General features: G+C 37.4%; 1 protein-coding gene across 12 annotated transcripts in view; it reads right to left on the minus strand.

Annotated features, from left to right (window-relative positions):
* Positions 1-24,485, minus strand: part of prom1a (prominin 1a) — an 87,803-nt gene that overhangs the window by 30,881 nt on the left and 32,437 nt on the right. For 8 of the 12 annotated variants that reach the window (XM_041990181.1, XM_041990192.1, XM_041990187.1 and 5 more), the window contains exons 2-4: positions 12,560-12,618; positions 12,048-12,074; positions 7,843-8,048 (exon numbers count right to left, since the gene is read on the minus strand). In XM_041990181.1, the coding sequence (XP_041846115.1) occupies positions 7,843-8,048; positions 12,048-12,074; positions 12,560-12,618 (292 nt within the window). The remainder of the gene's footprint in view (positions 1-7,842; positions 8,049-12,047; positions 12,075-12,559; positions 12,619-24,485) is intronic. The other 4 variants (XM_041990189.1, XM_041990184.1, XM_041990188.1 and 1 more) reach the window with 1 other exon arrangement.

Raw genomic sequence — 24,485 nt, forward strand, 5'->3', positions numbered from 1 at the left:
CACATTACTCAAACTGGCTGGTAGAATAGAAAACTTTACCAATCACAGAAACAACTTTTACTTTGCTGGTGTCTTAAGTTCCATTCCTCCCCCTGCCAAGCCCCCAGTTAAAACACAGAGACACAAAGAAATGAAAGACAGGTCTATCTGCATTAGAAATGCTATTTTTGGACTATAAATCCTCCAAGCCAACCCTCTGGGAGATAGCGAGCACCTCTAAGCCATAAACCACATCACTGAGCCCCGCAGCTTTGCCTTCTCATATCTTTTTCTCTCAGCAACAATACTGTAACCCAAAAGTTTCTGATAAATTTGCAAAAAGCTTGACCAAGCTTGTGAACATCAATTAGTTTCACTATGGAGAATACTTGAATTCTGGTGTTGATTTTCCTACATGCACACATGGATCCATATAGACCATGAAAAACCCCAAGAGATACAAAAAACAAAACAAAAACAAAACAAAACCAACGAAACAGCCACAATCAAAAGTTCAATTCCAACAGAAAATAATAAGAATCATGGTTTAGTAACAATCATTCTAAAATAAAGAAGCAAAAATGTATTAATGTAAAATCAAAATATAAATTAGTGGTAAAAAAAAAACCAACCTTATACAACTGGTTTTCTCTTGTTTCTTCTTTAGTGATCAAATAGGTTGTTTTGATTGTAACTAATTTCTATTTTTTATTCAAGCTACCTGGAGCTTTGTTAGGCTTAGATTGGATCTGGCATATCATATTTACATGTAAGAATCATACAGATATATGAAGTGATGGAAAGGTGGTCACAAAAATGGAGGATACATGCAGAACTAACAACCTTTCATTATAACAAAGGTTAATGCAAATATATTAATCAACTGTCTTTTGTACTGAATCACTGCATCAAAAGAAAAAAAAAGTTTTCACACCTGGAAATAAGTTCTGCTTAAGGACCCCACACATCACAGAATCCTCCAAAAATAGCCCCACATGTGATGAGTCCCCCAGGGAGGCTGTTAACTGAGAAATGTGTGGGTTACAGGAAGCAGAGGATGTGCGAGCCTGTGTTTGCCTGTGTTTGTGTTTGAAGGTGACTAATTAGCTGTTTCTTTCTTGATGTGTCTTTGAGAAAGCATGAATATGTATATGAATTTGTTTCAGTAAAGTGGCTGTTTGAAATTTAAGTCTGTAAGGGTGTCATATAAATAATTGTTACTTTGTAAGCAAAAAGGTAGTTTGCTGAAGTCCTAAATTTCAGTTACAAGTACTTTCAGTCAGTAAATGAGGCGAACACTGAAACTTCATAGACAGAAATTACTCCTAGAAAATATGTCACAAGTTTGTGTAGAAATGTAAATTTACTAAGACTAAAGATAACAATTCAGTTGACTTTCAAATCCATTCAAATTTATATAAATGTGCAGATTAAAAAAAAGAAAACAACTCAAGTTGAGTTGACCAAAGTGCTTAACAATTATCAGAAGCAAAAAGTTAACAACAATAAAACATTCATAAAATCAGATACAGTAAAAGTAAAAAGGATTGGTTAAAAAAGTTTTTAAAAAATAAGAACACACAAAAGTTTTGAAAATTAAATTAGTTTTTAATTTAGCCCTGAAGATATTTATGTTGGCTGACACTTTGACCGAAATACGAAGATTACTTCAAAGCTTTGGAGCGATTACAGAGAAAGAAAGATCCTCTCACTCTTCTAGATCAGAGCAGTTGATCTAAAACATGTAGTAAACAGACAGAGGAGTTCAACCAAGTGATGGGAAGCTGCAACTTCCAGAGCTTTAAAACCACTCTTTGAAAATTCACTACCTCAAATGTAACGGAGAAGCAGCTACCACAAACTTTGCTGTGGAAATGAAACTACAGCAATTTTTACATGTTGCTCTATCCTGCAAGAAACTATAATGTATAAATGTTAAAGTGCAGCAAACATACAAGCGCAATGCATGGACTATACTACATGCAGGTGTAAATGTTAAAAATCACATGCACCACTGAAAACAGCTCTAAAGTTTGATATAGCTGATTTGCATTCAGCAGAGCTGAGTCAATTTTATTTTAAATTTTCTGCTTGACAACAGACCAAAATGAAACTGGTGTGGAAATGGACTTAACATGACAACCACAGTTTCCACACAGGCAAAGGCTAATATTTCTGGTAAAAGATGGATTACTTAGTTCACACAATACCTTGACTAAAATCATATAATCTCAATAAACTACGCAGATCAGCTTTAGAAGTCAGCTGTATATATACTGTATATATACATGTATATATGTATATATATATATGTATATATTTATATATACATATATATATATAGTCCAATCAGACTGTATAGTATCACATCACTGCACAATCGTTGTACAATGGCTTATTATGTTTATATTTATTGTCTTTTTAGTTTTTTACCATGTTGTTGTCTTGTTTTTTTACTAGTCGTAAATGGGTGGGCACAGCCTCGGATGAATGTAAGACTGCATTTCACTGCCATTTTGCAGCTTGAAACAACTTGAAACTAGCTGATGGTTTTCCTGTTGTTGTTTTGTATGTTTATTTTTCCTGTGCAGACTCTGGGTGCAGTACTGTTTTCCAATAAAACTAGACAAGCGATACATTTTTTTCAAAGCATTAATTAGGCCACTTCAGTAATAATTCAGCAGAACTCAGCGCTAAAGTCTTGTCACATGAATAAGACAGGAACTATAGCGAGACTTGCAATAAATTAGTTTTCATTACACCAGAAAGGCTGCACACAGTCTGTAAATTATGCAATAAACTACTTTCTAGTGAAATTATTCAAAAGGTATGGTGCCCATTAGCAAGTTGGACTTGAACTAACCCAGGTAGGAACAAAGCCTCTACAATAGCATGGCAGTACTGTATAACTATGTCAAACGTTTTCTGCTCCTGCTATGAAGCTCATGTATTTTCAGCTCTTCAATACTTCTCAATAAGAAGTGCTGAGATACCTGGTGCATGAGGAAATAAAAAAAATATATATATATATATATATATGTATATATATATTTAGAGAGAGAGATAGATATTTAGGACTGGTTAAGAAAGAAGATAAGAAGCCTTTATCGTCATGGTGTTCAGACAATAATAAAATTTTGAGACCTTCCAAGAAAGTGCACATATGAGAACGCCCATTTACAGTAATACATTTAAAACACATGTAGTTAACCACATTGCATATCATGTCAGCATCATTGACTTCAATATAACATAGCTAATTCATGGTTAAAACTGTTTTTTGTTTTGTTTCCCAGAGACAAATGGCTGGAAAGTGAGTGACTACCACAGATTTTAAAGGCATGATGCTGAATGTGTTGCCTACAACATCATTAATTAGATTACATATCATTAGCACAGCAAGCGTTATTAAACCCATAATTCTAGGACCCTTTGTTTAATGCTGTTGGACATCCAGGGACTGAAATAGACAGCTAAAAGTACATGCTGGGTAACAGCATGAGGCATGGATCTTCCACTTGGCTGCTAGAGAAGGAATGATCTTCTATCTTTTCATTATTATAAATCCAAGCAGGTGTCATGTGGAATCAAAACCAATTAAGAGACTGAAAAGGCTTCTGCTATTATTTTAATTATGCATAATATAGCTTTATAGCCAGCAGACATAATGCAATATGCATTTGAGTTAATATGTGTTATATTAAGATCATCGTCACACGCATGTCAACTGCTGAGAAGCTATTACCCTGTAAAACTACTGCAGCAGTGATGATCACATATGCGAGAGGATTATTAGTGAGCAGACACTGAGAATGATTCCCTCCCATTTTCACATAAACTAAAGATATCCCACCCAAAGGATGCTCTGCTTGTGAGTGTGCGTATTATTCACATTCACATTTTAAATCTGCAAACACAAGCATGATATGTGGATCAAATAAAAAACAAAGAATACCCTCATGATGTTTAGGTAACATGGGCTATTCAGTGTAACTTCATAAAACCTGAGATAAGCTGCTTTTATCTAACAAATTAAATCAGTGATTTACATTTACATTATCACATTAATATCACAACTGATCTGACTGTTAATTTGAGTCAACTGGGTGTTCAGCTACCACTCTCATGTTTCTTGTGCTTTTTTGATCCTATCCTCTTTTGATATGAACCCAGATTTAAAGCTCAAAGGTGTTCATATACCACAATAAATACAAATGAATAAATTTCTCGTAATTAAAAAAACAACATTTATCTAAAATTGAGTCATTTAGATTTTAGTCTACATTTACAAGTTTTATCATAAAAGCTGTTACTCTGAATTTCTGTAATTATGGTTAAATTATGCCTTTTCTAAATGCACTGATTGATTTCACAAAGACTTCTCATTATATTTTCTGCCACAAAGTCAAATTCCTTGTCAGTGGTGAATACAATGAACTAAGTTTCACATCTGCTGTATGTTTGGTATATTTTCATGCATTAATTATGTTGCACAGTTGTAGCCAGAACAGAACTGCATGCATTTTCAGCTTCACTAGCATTAAAGTGAATTAAACTCCAATCCCTCCAGCTCTAACCCATTAAACATTACTCATTTACATTTAAATTCACAGCTTACTAGTATCTCTACTGACATTTGTCCTCTTCACCTTCGTAATCAAGGAAAAATCATTAAATTTATATCAGAGGTTTGTTTTTTTTTACTAGTTCTGCATTTTTTTCCAACTGTTCCCTTCACATTTAACAACACAAATCATCTGAATAATGTTATTCTTGTGAGGTGTAAGCACCATATGATGCTCTGCTTTAGGATTGAAGCATTAAAGCATCACTGTGCTGTGGGCTCTGATAGACAAAAAACAATCCTGTTTCTAGGCTGAAATAGAACATGTGGGAAAACAAATGGCACATCATTCCAATTACATATTTATATAGCAACAAAAAATTTACTATCTCAAAAGACAACATTACCCAAGCAGTTTTCTTTTAGTTTACACACAAATCACATTTTATTAATTAAATCTTAAATCTCAAGAGAATTATTTATAATAAGCCATCTAAACTTCACTGACTTGATCTTTTGAAAATTCAAGATGCTAAAAAATACCTCATCCCAGCCTGCAAAGCGTAGGTGAAAATGGATCTCTAGAAAGGACTGTGCCAACAAAGACTGCTTAGTATTAAATATAAATGACCAATATGATGTATATAGTACATATTTTGCTCTCTGCTTCCTAGCTTTGGAATGATTTTGTTTTTGGTATAATCTGTTTGCCAGCTTTTTCTTTTAGTCGTTTCAATGTCCTCACCTTACCCGTGTGTCTTCCGCACCTTGATCTGACCTTAACACTTCTTGGAAAATAAATGTCACCTCTCCCATTCCTCTGTTTCAAACTGTCAGCTTTCTTGTGGCAGTATAAAGGAGTCTTTGCCTGGGCCCACTGCTTCCCTCACCAGCTTGTAATTGCTTCATTAGAGCTTCTGCTGCATCTCTGCCTGGTAGCTGGGGAGATTTAATAAGAGGATGCTCTCAGACTCTGGGCTGCTAGGATATTGCTGGGGAATTTCTTACAACATGAAGACAGAAAGTCAAAGAACATCAAATTAAGTACACTCCTAGATTTTGTACTGAATGTAAAAAACAAATGGAGTCTTTACTGAGACTACTTTTCCAGCAGTTACTGAGACTAAATCAAAGCAGAGAAAAGACTGAGTTTCCTCTGGTCTGTATTCTGGGAGATGGATAGTTAAAGGCATGAGCTTTCTCTGGTTTATGCTAAATTGTGTCTCCTTGAATAACTTGAACTAATCTCAAGCTGCCTATTTCATGCACAAACCCATTTTAATGATGCACCTGTGTTAAAGATGATTGATTATTTAATGGAAATTTGGGTGCAGGTTGAACAAAGCTGGAGGTACTATCTAGAATGTATTATTCTGTGCTGCATTAAACACTATTTAGGAAAACATCTTCCCTTTTTCTTCTTAAGTATTCAGCCTCATCACTGCTATTTTTTCTGATTTTCCACTTATCCGGGATCAAGAAGAAAATTCAACAAATCTTAGTAAAACGTCAAATTGTAGAAATTGTAAATATAAGTTTAATTAATTTGAAGTTAATTCAACTTAATATTAATAGTTTGGATGTTACACTTGTTTTCCTAATTTGAAATCTCATGACTTGATATGATGAGTTCAATTAATGAACTGACTTACTAACGAATCATTAGTGAAGTTTTTAAACATTGGCAGTAGATTTACAGACTTCCCAGCATAATGTTTTTTTTTGCAGGAAAACATCTCTTGAGATTCTGAAGCTCATTTTAGGCAATGATAGACGAGTGAAACGTGATGTTTGTATTTGGTGTATTGCATCGTGTCATGATTGTTTCTAGAAATATTGACAAAGAACCACAAACAAGGTTGTATCAGAACATGTGTGTCCCTTTCTGTCATGTCATCCTTTTTGTTTTTCTGGAATTTTTCTCACAGCAGTGCTATTAGTTTTGTTAAAGCAATACTGCACAAGTTTCTGACCTTGCTCCTGACTCATTTTTGGTTGCACACTCACATTCATTGTGCACATTTCTGGAGCGATTGTTATCCTACAGCATCCTAAGGGCTGTGAAACTGCACTTCACAACTTGATTTTCCAGCCAGGAGCTCTAACATTACAGCTGCATTTTGCTTTACAGTACCGCATCATAAGGCAGCAACTGGATATCAACAAACTGGCCTTTCTGAACGTGCATTGATTCAGCAAAAAATTGTAAGAGGAGATAACAGAGGAAGGGAGGAAAAGTAAGGCAGGGAAGAAGAGATAAGACAACAGACAATACTGTATTGGCTTTTACAGGCTGGAGAGAACTCAGAGAAGAAACAAAATGCAAGACAGATGCTGAATTAGCATAAGTGAAAAGTTCAGTTGTGCTGCTTCATAATAAAACTTTATTTTAGTTCCTCCTCTTCCTGGGTCCTCCAGAACTTTTTTGGCTCATATACTGGTTAACTGTGTTTCTTTTAATTTTGTTTCATTTCATCTTATTTCCTGTTAATATATCTAGGATATCTAAAATAGACGCTTGCATGCTTTCAAGTAAGTCTGAAGAAGCTCTTACAACTGATGGAGGTTTTGACTGTAAGAGCATCGTCTTACTTGCAGGCAGTATTATATAGTCTTGAACTGCAGTGAGTACACCAGTTGTAATACACTCCCCACAGTCTCATCAGGGAAAATAATCAGCCTTGTGCTTAAAATGTTGAAATATATAATAAAGAAATGGCAGTGGAGGCCATTAAAAAAACTTGAAGGGAAATCTTGTAGCTACTATGGTTATTATTATAAAATGCCAGTCAGCTGAAGATTAAATTTTAAGAGTCTAAGTTCATAGAGCAGATCACAGAAAATGATCACATTCTAAGGTATATTATGAGCTTATTTGGGATTTGTTAGTATTTAGAAATGTGTGGACATGATGAAGAAAATAGTCTGTGCAGTGAGTGAAAGCTCTCAGGAAGAATTCCCTGCAGGTTATTGTGTCCATCACTTAGACTGAACACAAGTATGAAGGGTGCTGCCACATAGAATCTACAGTAGGACTTTACTATATATAGCAAACAACATGAGGGGGGATGGTGAAGGCTGATGACTCTATGTTGGACCAGAGGAGGAGTGTGTCTGGAGTATGTATGTATTTTTGCATGAATGTGTGTACACATATGCATTAATGCCACACTGTCAAAGACAGAGGTTTGGCTTACAGTGTGTATACATGCATTCAAAGATTGACTTAAAAGTATATGTTTGCTCTTAAGAAAATTGCAGCATTTTTTGTGTAAAATGTGTGCATGTGTCACACTCACGTGATGACCAGTGAGGTGGAGAAGAGTAGTGTTCCCAGCAGACCACGCCGGCAGTCTGCGTTCTTCCTCTGGCGTTGGTGCATCTCGCCACCGCAGTTGTCACAGCAGCGGCACATGCAGAAGAAGAGCCCGACTATCGGCAGCAGAATGGCGAACAGAAGCCCCACTGCTGCACATACTACGAAGCCTATCTCGTAGTAGATAGCCTGAAGTCAGTGGAGGAGGAACGAAACAAAACATGAGATGCAGAATTAAGAACAGAATGCATGAGACACATGTTGGAGAATGGAGGCGAATGTGGAAACAACAGGGAGGTAGGAGGAATAGAAGGTGACACAAGGAGGTGAAACAACAAACAAGAGTGTGTTGGTGTGGGAAGAGTTCAGAAGTGAGAGAAGAAGGAAGGATGGATTAATAAAGGCATACAGGAGCAGAAGGGAGGACAAAGGACTAGGTCAAGGATAAAATGAGCAACAAATCTAAAAATATCTGTTAAGATCATGCTGTTGGAAATTCTCTCTGCTTTTTGTCCAACAACGATTTATTTATAAACAATAAGCATATTACATAACACTGTTCACTGCAGGGCAGTCTTTTTTCACTCAAATCTTAAATGCCAAGTCTCTTTAAGGGCATTATTACAAGAAAAAAAAAATATATATATATATATATATATATCTATATCTATATATATATATATAGATATATATATGCATATTAGATTTTATTGTTCTCGTGTTCTCATACACTGCAATATAACCTCAAACGATAGGTGAAAAGTTTGTCAAGACTTTTCTTAAGCAAGTCTTAAAGGATGAATTTCTAAAAGTATTCACTGTGAGGACTTCAGCACATCAGGGATGAAGGAGGAACTACTCAAAGGAACCTGACCTATCTCTGTAGGCTGCAGTGCAGTTTTCCCTGCCTAATGAAGCAGAAAGACAGCATTTCTGATGAAAACCTGTGTGGTGGTGTGTCATTTCTGCTCAGCTGTAGGGGGAAAAGTGAAGCTGTGGAAGCGGCAGGTGAGACAGACACGGCTGCAGCCCATTGGTACCCTGTCTTTTTCAGCAGTAGTGGGCTGAGGGCCTGGAGGAGGAGGAGGCATCATGGAACAGCTAACTTGGACTAAGGATTGTTCACTAACATATTTGTTGTCAGTGTACACATAAATTCTGCATAAACCAGCCAACAGTGTGAGTTTCTGCTGCTGTTGCCAAAGCATACTCTCATAGTGTATAATGACTACGAGGCTAAAAACCTCTAAGTTCTTTATACTGAACTTGAATAATAAAGCAGATTTTTTAAGCCCCTAAATTGAGAGAATTACATGTTTTAATCTGGTTTATCAGTAAGTGAAAATGAAGTATATCGCTCAGCCAGTTCCAGTTTGTTATTAGCTGAGGAACCGCTGAAGCAATGAAACAAACAGAATTATTTCCAGCTAATGGATGATTTATGTTTCTATGTTCAGACTGGACTGTAGTAAATCTGTTGAAAACTTTGAAACTCTGCTTTTATTTATAATGTAACATTTTGCAGTCACTAGCTACAGCCAGATGAAGCTAATGCAGTCTAATATAGTAGTCTAATATTCAACTTACATGAAACATTTAAGAATAAAGACCAAATGTTAATGCATGTTCATTTTATTTCATTTTATCTTTGCTGAGCTTAATTATTTGACTCCCCCACCCAGATTATATGCACGTGTGAGTTGAAGACACGTATTACATTGTCAGCAGTGAATAGAACAGGTTTTTTTTTATTTTAAGTATTTTACAGTAAATAAAATATATTTGATAGTGTGTTGATTGAAATTAAATCCAAGTACTATTCTTAGATCTAACGTAAAATAAAAAAACAATACCTACTAAATAATAACCACAAATTTCAGGACCTTAAGACAGACACACAAAGCCCACTTCTGCAGGCTGGACAGATGTAATCACATAAACATGATCGCAAACCTTGTTTATCTAAACGATTTCTTTCTTTAGTATTCATTGCTGGCTAGATATTAAATTAAATTTAATCTGTGTAGCACCAGTATACAACAAACTCATCTCAAGACACATTACATACATGGTCCAATTCAGTATGATTCTTTGTAGTCCAATTATAATCCAATTTAATCCACATTAGTCCAATTTACAATAACTGTGTACACATGAACCAAGTCATAAACTCCCTAGCTAAGGATATTTAGAGTTTGTGACAGAGCTGATTAAAACAGAATTGAAAACCAAAATGTAACCAGTAACTAGGTTTTGTAGATGTGTCATCCTGCAGTGCTTATCCATCAGTCAGATGGAACAATACTGCAAGTCTTTAGCCTAATAGCATAATTGGCTAAGTCATTTTTCAAGGTTTAACAGGGAATGATGCGCAGAGAATAAGCAGTGCTAGGAGAGTAGAGTTAGGTATGTATCACAGGTATGTGACTTAGCAATTCATGCTATGAGGCTAACGATATGTCACCCCAACCGGAGAATAAATGGGTGAAAGCAACAAAGCAGGAGGTGAATGAGAAGAAGGAAAAATGTCTGCCTTGTCACTGAGTGGTCACCAATTAAATCTGCACATCTCTGCTCACAAAGCCTCACTGATACTAGACTGCAATTAAATACCAGAAATAATTACAGTGACCCAACATGTATTCCAGTGAATTCCTCCTGGTTTAAAGGGTGTTAAATTGCTGCTACTGGCACGTTTTCTGCTCATCCACCTCCTCTTGCTCCAGAATATTTCCATGTAATCTGCTCCTGTCCTATCTACCCTGCCTTCAGCATCATTTTTGGAAATTGTCTAATTTGAATAGCAGATAGGTAACTCCTTTCCCCCTTGTAATTTTTATGATGTTCTGTAGCTCAGTGATGTTCTTTTGATGAAAAGATCAAAGCACTATTGCTCTCACTGCTCTTGAATGAACAAAGCGTTCTCCTTGCTGATTTGCAAGAATCTTAACCACCCTCATCAACTGACAACACTGTTTCATCCATGCACGTATGCTTTTGTTTTATAACATGTGTAAGAAAGTAAAGTCAAGAAGAGAAAATGGAAACAGCTTCTAAATTTGTCTGATAGGACTATTCTTCCTTTTCATTTAGATTTTTGTTTATGTGTGCTCTTTCCAGGCAGTGACCATGACTGACGTTGCAGATGCTGATGTTTTGCATGACTGTGTTTTTTAAGATGTCAGTTCTGCTGTTGTTTACCTCAGTCACTGAAAATATAGATTGCAGGGTCACTAAAAACAAAGAGGAAAAGGGAAATCAGAGGGCTGATGCTCAGTAGTAAACACAAAAGGGAGAAAAAGGTGCTGGACATATGTGGGTCTTATGAGTGTCTTTTAACAGCAGCAGCATCGGCCTGCTGTTGATGGCAACGTGCAAATCTGAAGGCTTGCTGTCATTGTGCTAGAGGGCACTGTTGTTATTATTCACAAGACATATATGACTCTCTCTCTCTCTCTCTCTCTCTCAATATATATATATATATATATATATATATATATATATATATATATATATATATATAGAATTAGCAGTGCCGAGCTCAGTGATATTCTCAGAAATGGAAATTTGACTCTAATAAAAACTGCCTTTATGAAAACTTTATTGAGACTAAACAGTGTTATACTGTGTAGTTTTAAATAACATCACTGCTGTTTGTCTCAGAAGTTTGGGGATTTACAAAAGTCATAACTTCACCCTCACTGTTTGGATCGATACAGCAACTGTGGGGATGTGCACGTTTGTGTTACATGACGTTCTAATGGCAGTACCACATAAGTGTCAGAACAAAAGGCAGCGTTTCAGAGTGACCTCCAACATGTTGTTTCAACCCTCATGTTCTCACTTAAAATGCTGATATTGTAATACAATCAGCACTGTTGCTCATCCATGAAGTAAAAAGCATGCTTCTTTGGAAAGACATGCTTTAAAAGGATAGAGAGGAAACTGCTTTGCCTAAGCTGAATGGTGGGTTACAAGGTAATATGTGAGGTGTATGGGACAGTTAGACTTTAGGTTATAGGCTGCACAATACTCAGTTATAATGAAATAAAGAGTATTATACGAACACTACAAATGACCCATATAGAAAAATAAACAAACAAGATGAAGATGACTATTTCATCCGTAATTGTGCAACCTTGGTGAGAGGGAACGGGTTTGACAGTAAGTCCAGTGTGCAGACTTTACCTGAAGGGTCAGCACTATGTTCTCTGGCTGAGGGGGGCCAGATCAGATGAAGAGGGCATGCAGAAGACAAAGGCAATGCAGCATCAAAGAAAGAGCAAAGCCACAAAACATAAACGTGATGAAAGAGAACAACAGAAAGAAAAACTGAAGAATTTAAAATTAGCATGCAAATCCACATAGTTGCATATTTTGACACTGCACATAGATGGCAAATTGCACAAACTGTTCATTTAAATCTCAGCTTTAAAGTATGTACAAAAATAAATGATTAATCTTTCTCTAAATGTGCCAGAAGCAGTTCATATCTGTTTCAAAACTCCACTAGAAGGTGACACTGACTTAGCTAATACAAGTTATAACCATCTTACTTTAGAAAAGTCACAGACCTCCTAAAATTTCAGATACATATTTTTTGTAGTTTATACAGTGAATTTCTACGTATAATCAGAAAGCCATGCAGCAAGGCAGATGAAAGGCAAAGCAAAACACTATTTCACCACACTCACTGTTACCTTTTGGTATTCTGTCTGAATGGCTCCAAACTTGTCCTTTGCCAGTTTGACAATAAGATCTGCAGTGACACAGAAGAAACACATGAAGAGGTGTTTGCTGAAAGTAAAGTGCGTGGTGGATTCTTTCATCAGATGCATTATCTTAGACTGTGACTAAAAATAGTGTCAGATGTGCTACAAATTCATTCTGCTCACACATCTATGAAGATGCTCTTGTCGTCATGCCTTACTCATTCACATTACACACCATACAACCTTTACACCCAGTTGTATGATAAAGTTCTCTATCAAGATGATAAAAAAATACATTAGGTTAGTGTGAAGAAAGTAATTTTAAGTGAAAAGTTATCTGTGCTTTTTTAACATAAAGGCTTTGATGATGTTTGTGCATAAAGTTTAGGTTTCATGCTCTTCTTTGAAGCATAGCACAGGTATGATGGCTGTTAGTTTGTATATGAGAGGGAATATATGAAAATTATAGAATTTATTCATCATGGGAGATTTCTGTAAAGCAGAAAATGGCATTTGACATCTTTGACAAGATGATGTCAAAGGTCTGCCCTGTGACACAGCAATGTCCCCTTCCTCTCAGACTCTTCCCTCTGGATTCACTGGCAGTGTCAGCGACTCTTACTTCATTTATGTGCAGACTGACATCATGTTTGGATCCAGCTGAAATTATTGATATCCTGGTTACATAAAACTAAAACTATTTCAAAGAATCAAAATTCTGTTTTAAAGTAGAAATAAACCTGTAAAAAATAGGTTAAATAAGAGAATACATGTTATTTAATTATTGAAAGCTGGGTCAGGGACAATTAGCAATTAAAATGTAGCGCAACATTTATATACAACTCCATGGTGCGGCTTGACCATAAGTCTGTAGTGGTGGCGAAACATTGGACTGTAGCCACGTCCTTCACAACACCCTCACCACACTCATCATGCAGGGCAGGGGGGGTCACTCCACTAACATGGAGACGAGATGGCAGTGATGCAGTTTGTCCAACGTGTTGATGAGTTTCTTAAATCCCGGGTTGTTCACTGTGTTAACTGAGAAAAAAGTTATGTTTGTTTATAACGTTTGTTATCTCTCTGTGTCTCTGGGAGCTGGTGGTAGGAGTCTGCAGCAGAGCGCTGCAATGCCAGTGATGCTTGATTTGCAACTGAAAACAGCACAAGAGGAAACTGCGAAGGACAAAAATAATCGGATCGTTTCATTTTTATGATCGTTGAAAACCCAGATCGTAATTGTGATTAAAATTCGATTCATCGCCCAGCCCTAAAAGCGACTTACGTCTGAAGTTAGATCTGACTTACACACTTGCAAAATACTTTTTTTTTATAAATAAGAAAGCAGGACAGATCCACCTTCCCTGTTCATAATATGCCTTTTTGTTGTTAAATTGTTTATATTAAAGTATATTCAAATCAGCTTTATTTGTTAAGCACCAAATCGCAACAATGTCATTAACAGGCACTTTATGGACCAAATCAATTGAAGCCAATATATTTTAATTACATTAAAACATATCCACGTTAGTCTAAATTATAACTCTCTTCATGTAATACAATTGCATGCACTGGGTTGCAGGTAAGAGGATGTGCATAAAAAAAAAAAGAAAAAAAAAAAGAAGAAATTAATTAAACATTATTTCAGTAGCAGCTGAATAATAATTAAAATGTCATGACTGTGGCAGTCCTCCCATGAATTAATAGACTTGGCCAGAAATGCCTGACACCCACCACCATGCAGTCTCTGACAGTAGCTTTCTGAATCTGCAACAGAGCAGAGCAACTGATACATCTGTAAATGACACCTAAACGAGAAACACCATTAACACAGGCATGGACAGATAATCAGGTGTTTACAAGATACAGCGGTAGTGATACATCTTCAGGCAGGAGGGTTGAACGACCTGGTATGTAAATGTTGACAATCAGTAAAAATCCATCCCTCTAGAAGGAGCCTGCTGTAAGAGGTTTAACAGAATGTTCCAGGAAATCCTTGCTTTCACATGTCAGATTTACTCATTATGCTTTCTAAAATCCAAAGCCTAAAAGTCATATGGTGCCCAACCAGAGTTTCTGTTTGACTGTGTCTTTGTTTTAGTTCCTGCAAACATAGAAACAAATATTTCAAAAAGTTAAGAGATGGAGAAGAAAATCCAGTGGATCACTGCTGACACTAGCAGGTGACAAACAAATACTTGCAGCTGCTCAGGCATTGACAAAAAAACCATGAAGCCAATTAATTTTCTTCTTTTAACCCATCACATTTAATCAGATTCCTAAATCAGGGAAGCCACAGCGATGTCACAAACCACACAAATGATTGTATCACCTATCAAACCCGGTATGTTGCTGTTCTCTGTTGGATCTACACCTGGAGCAATGCTGGCTGTGACTCATCATATAAAGATGACAGAGACAGCAAGGCCTCTCAGAGGCAAGGTCCCTAAAAATAAAAATGAAAAGAAACACAAGGGTATTCCTTCATCTTGTGTTTCTTTTTGCTACAACAAAGAATACAGTACATGCTCTGGATGAGCTGTTGACGAGCTGTTGTAATCTATCACAGAACAGATCTCTAATCTTTGCCTCTTTCTCAAAGCATAAAATTAGTTTTAATGAGAGGGGGCTTCAGGCGTTTCTTTCATCCAGTTATGGCTGTTAAGGATAAGAATATATTTTTTTAAACGGGCTATATTTAATTGCTTTGATTGAAACATGCATTACTACGGGATTATTTGACAAAAACTCCTCCTCATGCTTGTTCCTTTGTCACACTTTAATCTGTCTGGTGTGACAATGGGTGCCTTGTTTAACTGCAGCTTGATTTCAGCTTTTACTGTAATCAAACAGCTGAGATTTCTGTTAAATTTCCTGATTGGAATTATGAAACGCAGCCCTGCTTTGTAGGTGAGCATGTCAACGTGTTCTAGGTTAACTCCTCCACCTCAGAATGGCTGTCGGCAGTCGCTATTGTGCATTTCAGGGTGAGGTGAGAGATGATCCAGGATGTTGATAGAAAATAAATACAGTGACAGAATTTCTGTTATCTCATGTTGTTTTAGTGGTCCTCTGTGTGTGTTCCACCCTGACCTTGTGGTGAGGGCGTGTTTAAATTACATCCATCCCCAGAGGATGAAATCTGTAACATTTGCATGACAGTAAACAAAAGCGTATTTGATTCCTAAAGGCTGTGGTAATATGTCACAGCATAAATAATAGGGCTTCTATTTTTGATGGTATTACTGGAAATACTGAAGTATGGTTAGAGAAAGTTGACATTTCTAGAACAGAATTATGTGTCAGTATGTTCCAGTTTTAATAAATAATAGAGCCAGTAATCATGCACCGATACACTCACCACTTTAGCATTTCAAAGCTTATGCTTGCAGAGCTACATGACCGTTGACAGTGGTCAATAAAAAAACAGAAAAAAGAGATGGGAAGCATTTCTGTATTACGTTTGTTTTTAAGTGAAAAGTAAATTTGTCCAACTGGCACAAATCTGATCAAGACAAATAATAATAATAATAATAATAATCAATAAGCTGAATTTACAGTAATTTTGAGTAATTTATTTTAAGTTTTTTAAGATGAGCATTCCTCAAGATATGAAAATATATGTTTTTATAATGTAGCTTTTCTTAATTTGAGTTTAAAATCAAGTAATAATCAACATATTATTAAATTAGTGCACATTTTACACATGACTTATCAGCTCTAAGTAGCATTTCTCTGATTATGTTTTGAGTGGAAAAATAATTTAACCCCTTTTTTAATCTGCAAAAGTGTCACTCAGATGCAAAAGCTGATTTCCATAAACTGCAGAGGAAAATGCTGATTATCATTTCATCATTTGCGTCCGCTCTGCCTTTCATCATAAACTCCTCACTGTCAACCAATAATACAAGTTGTAAAAAAAAAATTAAAAAAAGCCATTCACTGTATGTTAAATAAAATAAGGTAAAATAAAAGATGGTTATTCAGCCAAAACATGATCGACCAATTTGAAGCAAGAGGAGGGAGGATTGCTGCTAAATGTAAGAGAATCGAGTGATAAGCAGAGTTCGTTGGAAGGGATACATAGTGCATAGTGAAGAAATGGAGTACTGGTGAATTGTGATAAACAGAAGGGAAGAAGAAAGAGAGGACAGAAAACGATTACAGAAGGATGAGAACGGGAAAAAATAAGGTGAAAAGAAGAAGAGCAACTACAAGAGAGGTGTGGAATGAATTCAGCCTCCAGTTCTTGTGAGAGCCATCTAATCCCCCTTCATGAACAAAAAGCTCACTTAATGCTTGTTTCCTCCCACATTAAGTCTCCTCTCCACCCTCTCTGCTAGTGTGATTTAAAATGTATTTGTCAGACTGCATTGACCTTTTGCCCCTTTAAACAAACATGTTTTCTGTGTGCAAAATTGCAAGCTGCTTTCTTGGCAAAATAAATGTACAGTATTGAAGATGATGTAAATTTATGAGGTGTCTTATACAAATGTAGCATCCTGCTATATTGTTTATTTGTTATTGGCTATGAGCCACAGTATGTTTCATTCTGTAAAATGGGATTGTATTATGGGTGCAATTTCCTTTGTTTTATCAGTCTTTGTACTATTCAGATACAACAGTTCTAGGTTATTGGTTGATTTTTGTGCCATGTTCAATAGGGTCAGACTGATGACCTACCAGGTAAGGAGGGTGGGTTTTTTGAGGGAAGAGACAAGAGAAAGAGGAAATGAGAGGGAGGGAGAGGAGATGTGGACACTAGAGATGGGATTTATGGCTCTTTGAAAGGAGCCGGATCTTGAGGAGCTGTCCTTTTTGAAGAGCCATTCAAAAGACTTGCTCGTTCTTATTTTTTTTATCTCAGGGGTAACTAATTTTTATCAAGAAAATAATCACTGGCAATGATTAGACGGTAAGATTCGGATCAGAATCATTCAAACTTTCACACCCCACCAGTATATACTCTTTTAGTGGGCATTATTCCCAAATATTGGTCATAATTTCATTTGGCTTATGTTTTCATTGCAATCATTCTATAAGGTGGCTCAAAATCCCCATGCTTACAAATTAATCATGATTAATCACCATCTGTGAGTTTTTATATGCCTGAAATTTGCCCATGATTACTGTATTGTATCAAAGGAACGAGCCAATGCTACAAATATTTAATGCTAACTGACCTTCGCTTGGGCAAATGTCAGCTGTCCAAGGGTCAGTAAATGCAGCATGTAATGTACTTCTATATGTTGTTCTAAATCATCTCTACTGTGTTCGAGATCATAATGCAGAATTCATATATCATCATCTCTCCAACCATCTGCATGGCAAAAATGTCTATTATAAAACCACCAGATGTGACGACTGAAGTTAAACAGCCAACATTGATGAAGAAACTGATATGTATCTGGGAGTGGTTTGTATGATGTGATAAAGAGGACTGGACAGTTACTAATTAGATGAAGTTGACACCTGTATAGCATTTAGAGGTGTTTATTCTGTGAATGACCTTTTCAGAATTGAAGATGCTCTGATGAAGGCTCTGTGCCAAAATGCTTAAGAGTACTTTTATCTGTGATGTGAGCCAAATAAACAACTCTGTTCTCATTCATTTGGATACTAAGATGTGCATCCTTTATTCATTTTTGCAGTTGAGTAATTTTGGGTTTAGCACTCCACAATGGATTTACAAGTAGAAGTGTAACATCTTCCCCCTTTATTGTCCTCCAACAAACATATTTAACATGCAAACAGTCTGGGAAGGTTCTTCAGGCAGCTCTCAGTTGCAACACAAAGGAAACAGATTCAGTGTATAAAAAAACAAAAGCAGGCATAGCACTGAAAAGGTGTTTGACCATGAGTGTTAAGTGCTTGTTCATCTGTGCATAGCGATAACAGAAATACTGGAGATATGCCCAGACTAACGACAATAACAAGATTAGTGATTACACATCATCCATATTAACAATAATAATAGTAAAAATACTACTACTACTACTACCACTACTACTACTACTACTACTACTACTAATAATAATAATAGTAATAATATCAATCTGGCTATAGGCAAGGCCACTCTACTGAAACGGCTTTCCTGTCAGTTATTGATTCCTTACGGCTTGCCAGATCTGCTGGTCAATCCTCGATCCTTATACTGCTGAACCTGTCTGCTGCCTTTGACACAGTCAACCATCATATACTGTTCTCCACACTCTCAGAGATTGTCATCTCAGGATTTGTCCTCTCGTGGTTTATGTCCTACCTCACAGGAAGATCCTTCAAAGTATCTTGGCAAGGGGGAGCGTCCAGATCACATGGGCTAACAGGGGTGCCTCAGGGCTCTGTGCTTGGCCCTCTTCTCTTTTCACTACGCATCTCCTCACTCGGTGCAGTCATTGGCTCTCATGGTTTCTCCTACCACTGCTATGCAGATGACACTCAGCTTTTCCTGTCTTTCCCCCCTGACGACAAAACCGTCTCAATGCGAATATCAGCATGCCTTGCTGATATGTCCACATGGATGAAGGATTGCCACCTTCAGCTAAATCTGTTCAAGACTGAGCTTATTGTCTTTCCAGCCAATCCTTCCTTACCTTTACAGATAAGCATGCAGCTTGACTCTATCACACTTGTTTGCTCGATCTTGCCGATTTGCTCTCTACAACATCAGGAGGATCAGACCCTGCCTGACTGAATACACGGCACAGCTTCTGGTCCAGGCTCTGGTCATTTCACGCATTGACTACTGCAACTCCTTACTGACTGGCCTGCCTGCATGCTCAGTTAAACCTCTGCAGATGATCCAGAATGCAGCAGCACGTCTGGTCTTCAACCAGCCCAAAAGAGCTCATGTCACTCCACTGCTAATCGCTCTTCACTGGCTTCCAGTTGCAGCACGTATCAAATTCAAAGCTCTGCTTCTGGCTTACAAAACAATAACCCAAACGGCTCCTGTCTACTTTCACTACTTAATCCAGAGCTACACTCCCTCTCGACAGTTATGCTCTGCCAGCGAAAAACGCCTAGCGCTCCCACCACAACATGGCGCAAAATCAGTAGCTAGACTCTTTTTCTCTGTTGTCTCCCGGTGGTGGAACGATCTACAAAAAACTCCATCCGATCCGCAGAGACCTTATCCACTTTTAAAAGCAACCACAAAGACACAGTTGTTTAAGGAGCATTTGTGCACTTAGCTTAACTCTTCTACTCAACAGAATGAGTTAAAAAGATTTGTCCAGCTAATAATAATAATCAGCATTATCTCCATTATCGCGATAATGCTTCCCTATTCCCTACCCGTGCCTTAATAAACATATAGAGGGTAAAATGTAATTGTGCAAGGGTTCCTAAAAATTTGTTAATTTAAAATAACATATCAATGGAAACTATGTTAACTTAAATGCAGATATATTTTCCCTGTTGGAGTATGACATTTTTTCCAAAGTGATGTCTTCTTATAAAAGGTCTTGCCCACTTTCTAATATTGACTGATTTTTTTCATTTTTGGTTTGCAAATATTATTTTCTTGGCGATCATGTTACACAGTTTGTTTCTTCGTTTTATTTTTAAGTTATTTTGTTATTTATTTTTCTTCTGGTATACCTTATTTTTGTCTTTTGTTCTGTATTGGTGTTGCTGAAAAAAAAAACAAAAAAAAAAACAGGCACAGCATATCTCTAAGTTTGACCTCTTCAGCCTTGGTAACGGGGAGCCTGCTAATGTATTTATGGTGAGAATATGTGTTCCTGGGTAAATGAAATCAATACTGCTGAGATCGAAACACAATTGTTTGGGAGAGGGAGGAAGTTTGGTGGTACTCTGCAGGTCTGGGGTCAGTGGGAGCGTCTCCGGGCTTCTGCTAGTGCCATGCAAACTGTTCCTGCTGAGCCATCGGGAGCTTTACTGGTCATTAGGATCCCTTTTTTTCGCTTCCTTATTCTTTGGTGGTCTTATCTTTAGTGATCTTTTGTTTGCCAGAGTGTCCACAGGGGATCTTTCCCTTCTTATGCAGAAAGTAGAGGATGCTGCTGAGGGTGGCCAGCAGCAGCAGACACAGTATGATCACCACTATGATCACCCCACTCCCCTCAGAGTGAACAGTGATGTTGATGCTGTGGGACTTGACAGTCCTGATGGCTCCTGGGACAGAAAAGCTGACCTCAAAGGAGAAATAAGCATCCATGTCCTTCTTAACCACATCTGTAGCAGAAAACATCAGCACTATATTGAGTGTTGGAAACACTCTCTCTTCCATGTGCATAAGATCTTTCAGTGGCCTTTTTGTTGTGGTCTGGGGCTGCATGCAGTGGTGCACTTCTTAAAGCAGCCACAGAAGCAGATAACAGGCATGCAACTTCTTTCTTATGCTCTTGAAATTGTTTGTAAGCCTTTCAGGATGATTTTCCACTACTGGAGATGTGGCTGCTTGCTCTGGTTGTGCAGGCTCAGTAGGGCTGACAGTACACCCTGCACACCTAAGCACAGATGAATAAGCGGAATACTTGATATTTGATCTATGAAAAATCATCTCCTCCTCCTCTCTGACTTCATGCAGCTACTTGGTAATATACAAAAAGCTGCAAGGTCCTGAGACAAAGTTCCTCTTGCAACCTGTTCAGTACTGGCTCGATGTAAGGATCGACCGATAAATTGGCCCGCCGATATATCGGATCAATATCTGCATTTTTTATTCTTGTTGACATTCGCCAATACGCATCGGCATGATTTACAGACAGGCGTCCACAGGCTGCTCTGTGTTGTTGGAGACGCTGCAGTCACGAGCAGAGCATGTAGCGTTTTCAGATCTCTGACAGCGGAATGATTTCACACAGCAGCTGACCGATCAGACCGAACAAGCTGATATAACACACAACTGTTACCTTTCAGTAGAGAGTTTCAGTAGAGTAAAACTCCAATGAGTTCTAAACCATCTTTTTATTTTATTTTATGAATTCTAGAAATGGGCTGCAGCTCAAAACTGGGGAGGAAAAAAATATATAAATTAAAAATGGCACCAGCAGTACGTGAGGCAAAGTCGTGCAGCAGGAGCAGAGACGTGATCTACGCTGGCTGTGACTTCTAAATAGTTCTTTTAGGCTCATTGTAAATAGTGTAGATTGTCATGGCAGTATAAATATTCTTGCCTTCTTTCCACGTTCACGTGCTGCTTAGCGCACAATGGCAGTGTGCATGTAGTTGATACGACTGAGACGCAGAGAGAAGGCAAACATACAGTATTTTATAATTTCCACTGGACGTTCCTCGGCCAGCAAACTGCAGAGTTCAGGGAGTATTGGATGCAGTTTCTATGAGCATAATTTTTAATAAACTTGGAATGTTATTGTTTTATTGGAATCTCATTTGGCTGCTTCATGATACATCTCTGTCCTCAATAAGGGTTGTAATTTATATTCCTCAGTCACATCCTAGCTGGTCCGACCTTTTTGCATCTGGAGCAGTGTCATACTCCTAGACTTAGCCTGCATAGTCGATAGAACCAAAAGTAAAATTTCACATTTTAGTAGACCTTCGCCAATTAACTTCCCATGCTACAAGATTACCAAAGGGTGTGAAATCAGAATTAAATTGTGGGCCACACAAATGTAGTTTAAACCATTCTTAGTGTCATGGCAGCTCTCATATACTCAATATACTGCAGGTAAAGCTTTTGCAGCAGATTTAATGAAGTTCTGTAGGCAACTCAAGATAAAGCAAAACCTGACATGTTAATTTTTTTATATCACTTTCACAAGGAAACCCACTTCTTAAGTGGTATCCAGCAGCTTTATACCTTGCTTCCCATGCTCAAGGTTAGAACGGAGAGGAACAAGTTAAGCAGCCATGAACAGTGGGATTTTTCAGGATGCTGAACAGATTTCTGGAGTAGAACCTTATTTTATCTTCAAAAGGGTGGAACTATTAATCGTGCACTTGCTGTTTTCTATTTAGCCTTGCATTATAGTTTAAAAGTTGCCTTTTCGGATTTTGACTGCCACCAATCAAAAGAAAATATGCTTCCCTGCAAGTGGCTGAAAATATGCACTTAGGAGGACTAATTCCATCAATAGTTTGACAGTTCAACCTAATAATTTGTTTTTTAAACATGTCATAGCTAGAAGTACAGGTAAAATCATAACTACTTTTGACAAGGTGTACTATATGGTGCTGCTCTCATTGTGTGTTAAAAGCACAACATTAAAGACAAAACAGAAAGCTGAATTTTATGCATAAAAAAGCTATGAAATTATTCATCACACTGATGTTATTTTATTGAGATCAGAATAATTACAGCTTATAAATTAATTAATCATGATTAATCGACTTTACGACTTTTACTCTATGGTGTCAACAGAAAGAGCAGGGTAATGCTCACTTGAGTTTTTCCTCACATTTTTACATCAGATGATCAATTTAGTTGTAATAATCACTTAAAAAAATTAAGACCTTAAAAAATCTATCTCATTTGTGCCACCCTTTTTCTGATCAGTGCCCCCACCTGGCCCCCCATAAAACTTTTCTAGACACACCCCTGCATATCCAAAGTATAAAATCTATCTGTCTTCATAGATGTGTGCTTGGCTGTCTTAGATTTCCAGCTGTGTCAATAACAAACCTAATTAATACTGAAAAGTTATATGAAAGTTATATATGAAATTTATATGAAATGAAGGCAATATCTAACTGAAACAGGCTGCATTTATCAACATGTCTCATTCTTCAGCATCACGTGACAGTGACATGAGTCTGATTGACATGACACCAATATATATTGTATACTTTTTACTTTTGAGTAAATATGTGCTGGTATGAACACGAATCGCTAGTTTCCTCCTTTAAAGCTGAACGATAAACAAACGCAACAAGGGAGATAATGCTAGCAACAGAAAAGCTGATTAGCTGATTACTGATAGCTGGTCACAGCTGGGAGAAGTGCTGGGAGAGGAGGCTGCCGTAGACAGGGAGAGGAAAAACTACTGAAAAGTTATCTTTAAAAAAATAGCATGAAGAATGCAGGTGTTGAACCCTCTCACTGGGAAAGGCGTGAGTGTAAAAACACCCTCATCCCACTCGGGTGTGACCAGTCATCTTTTTCCTTCTTGCCTTTAGACACCTCCATGTATGATGGATGCTGCACACACATTAAATTAATTAAATATTTTAACGCAATAAATTACATAAATTAGTCACCGCTGTTAACGCGTTATTTTTGACACCCTTAGTTTTAATTGATCAAAATCTTACATCCATTAAGATGTTGTCCATGTTTTTTGCAAGAAATTGCTGATACTCAGTTTACATGGTACACACATAAGGATTCTTTAAATGGTAAATGGTCTGTATATATATAGCGCTTTTCTGTACCTGGAATGATACCCAAAGCGCTCTACATTATACATCACATTAACACACTAATTGTGGAAGCTGCCATGCAAGGAGCTAACCACGACCCATTTGGAGCTATTTGGGTTCAGTGTCTTGCTCAGGGCCACCTCGACATGAGCTCAACAGGCCGAGGATCAAACCGGCAATCCTCAGGCTGCAAGACAACCACTCTTTCCACCGAGCCACGCCGCCCTAATGAGATTTTTTATCTGTTGAGGCCTCACACATCAAGATAAAAAATAAAAAAACACAACACCTAGCATGGCAGAGGACATACACGATGAAGTAATGATGGTGGTCTCGCGACTGCTGCTACCAAAAAAATCCAGAACTGAAAAAAAAAAGAAAAAAACCGGACTGGAGACAGTGTGAACACGGACTTTATATCCTTCCTTGCTCCCCAGTCAGCTCGCTCTCTGATTGGCTAAATTCCATTCCACGTCACAATCCACACAGTCACAACTCAGGAGTTGTCGGCTTTCCACACAGAAGACATTTGGTTGTAAATATTGAACATGTTTAATACTTTTGA

Source organism: Melanotaenia boesemani, chromosome 7 (genome assembly GCF_017639745.1).
Source record: "Melanotaenia boesemani isolate fMelBoe1 chromosome 7, fMelBoe1.pri, whole genome shotgun sequence".
Taxonomy (NCBI): domain Eukaryota; kingdom Metazoa; phylum Chordata; class Actinopteri; order Atheriniformes; family Melanotaeniidae; genus Melanotaenia; species Melanotaenia boesemani.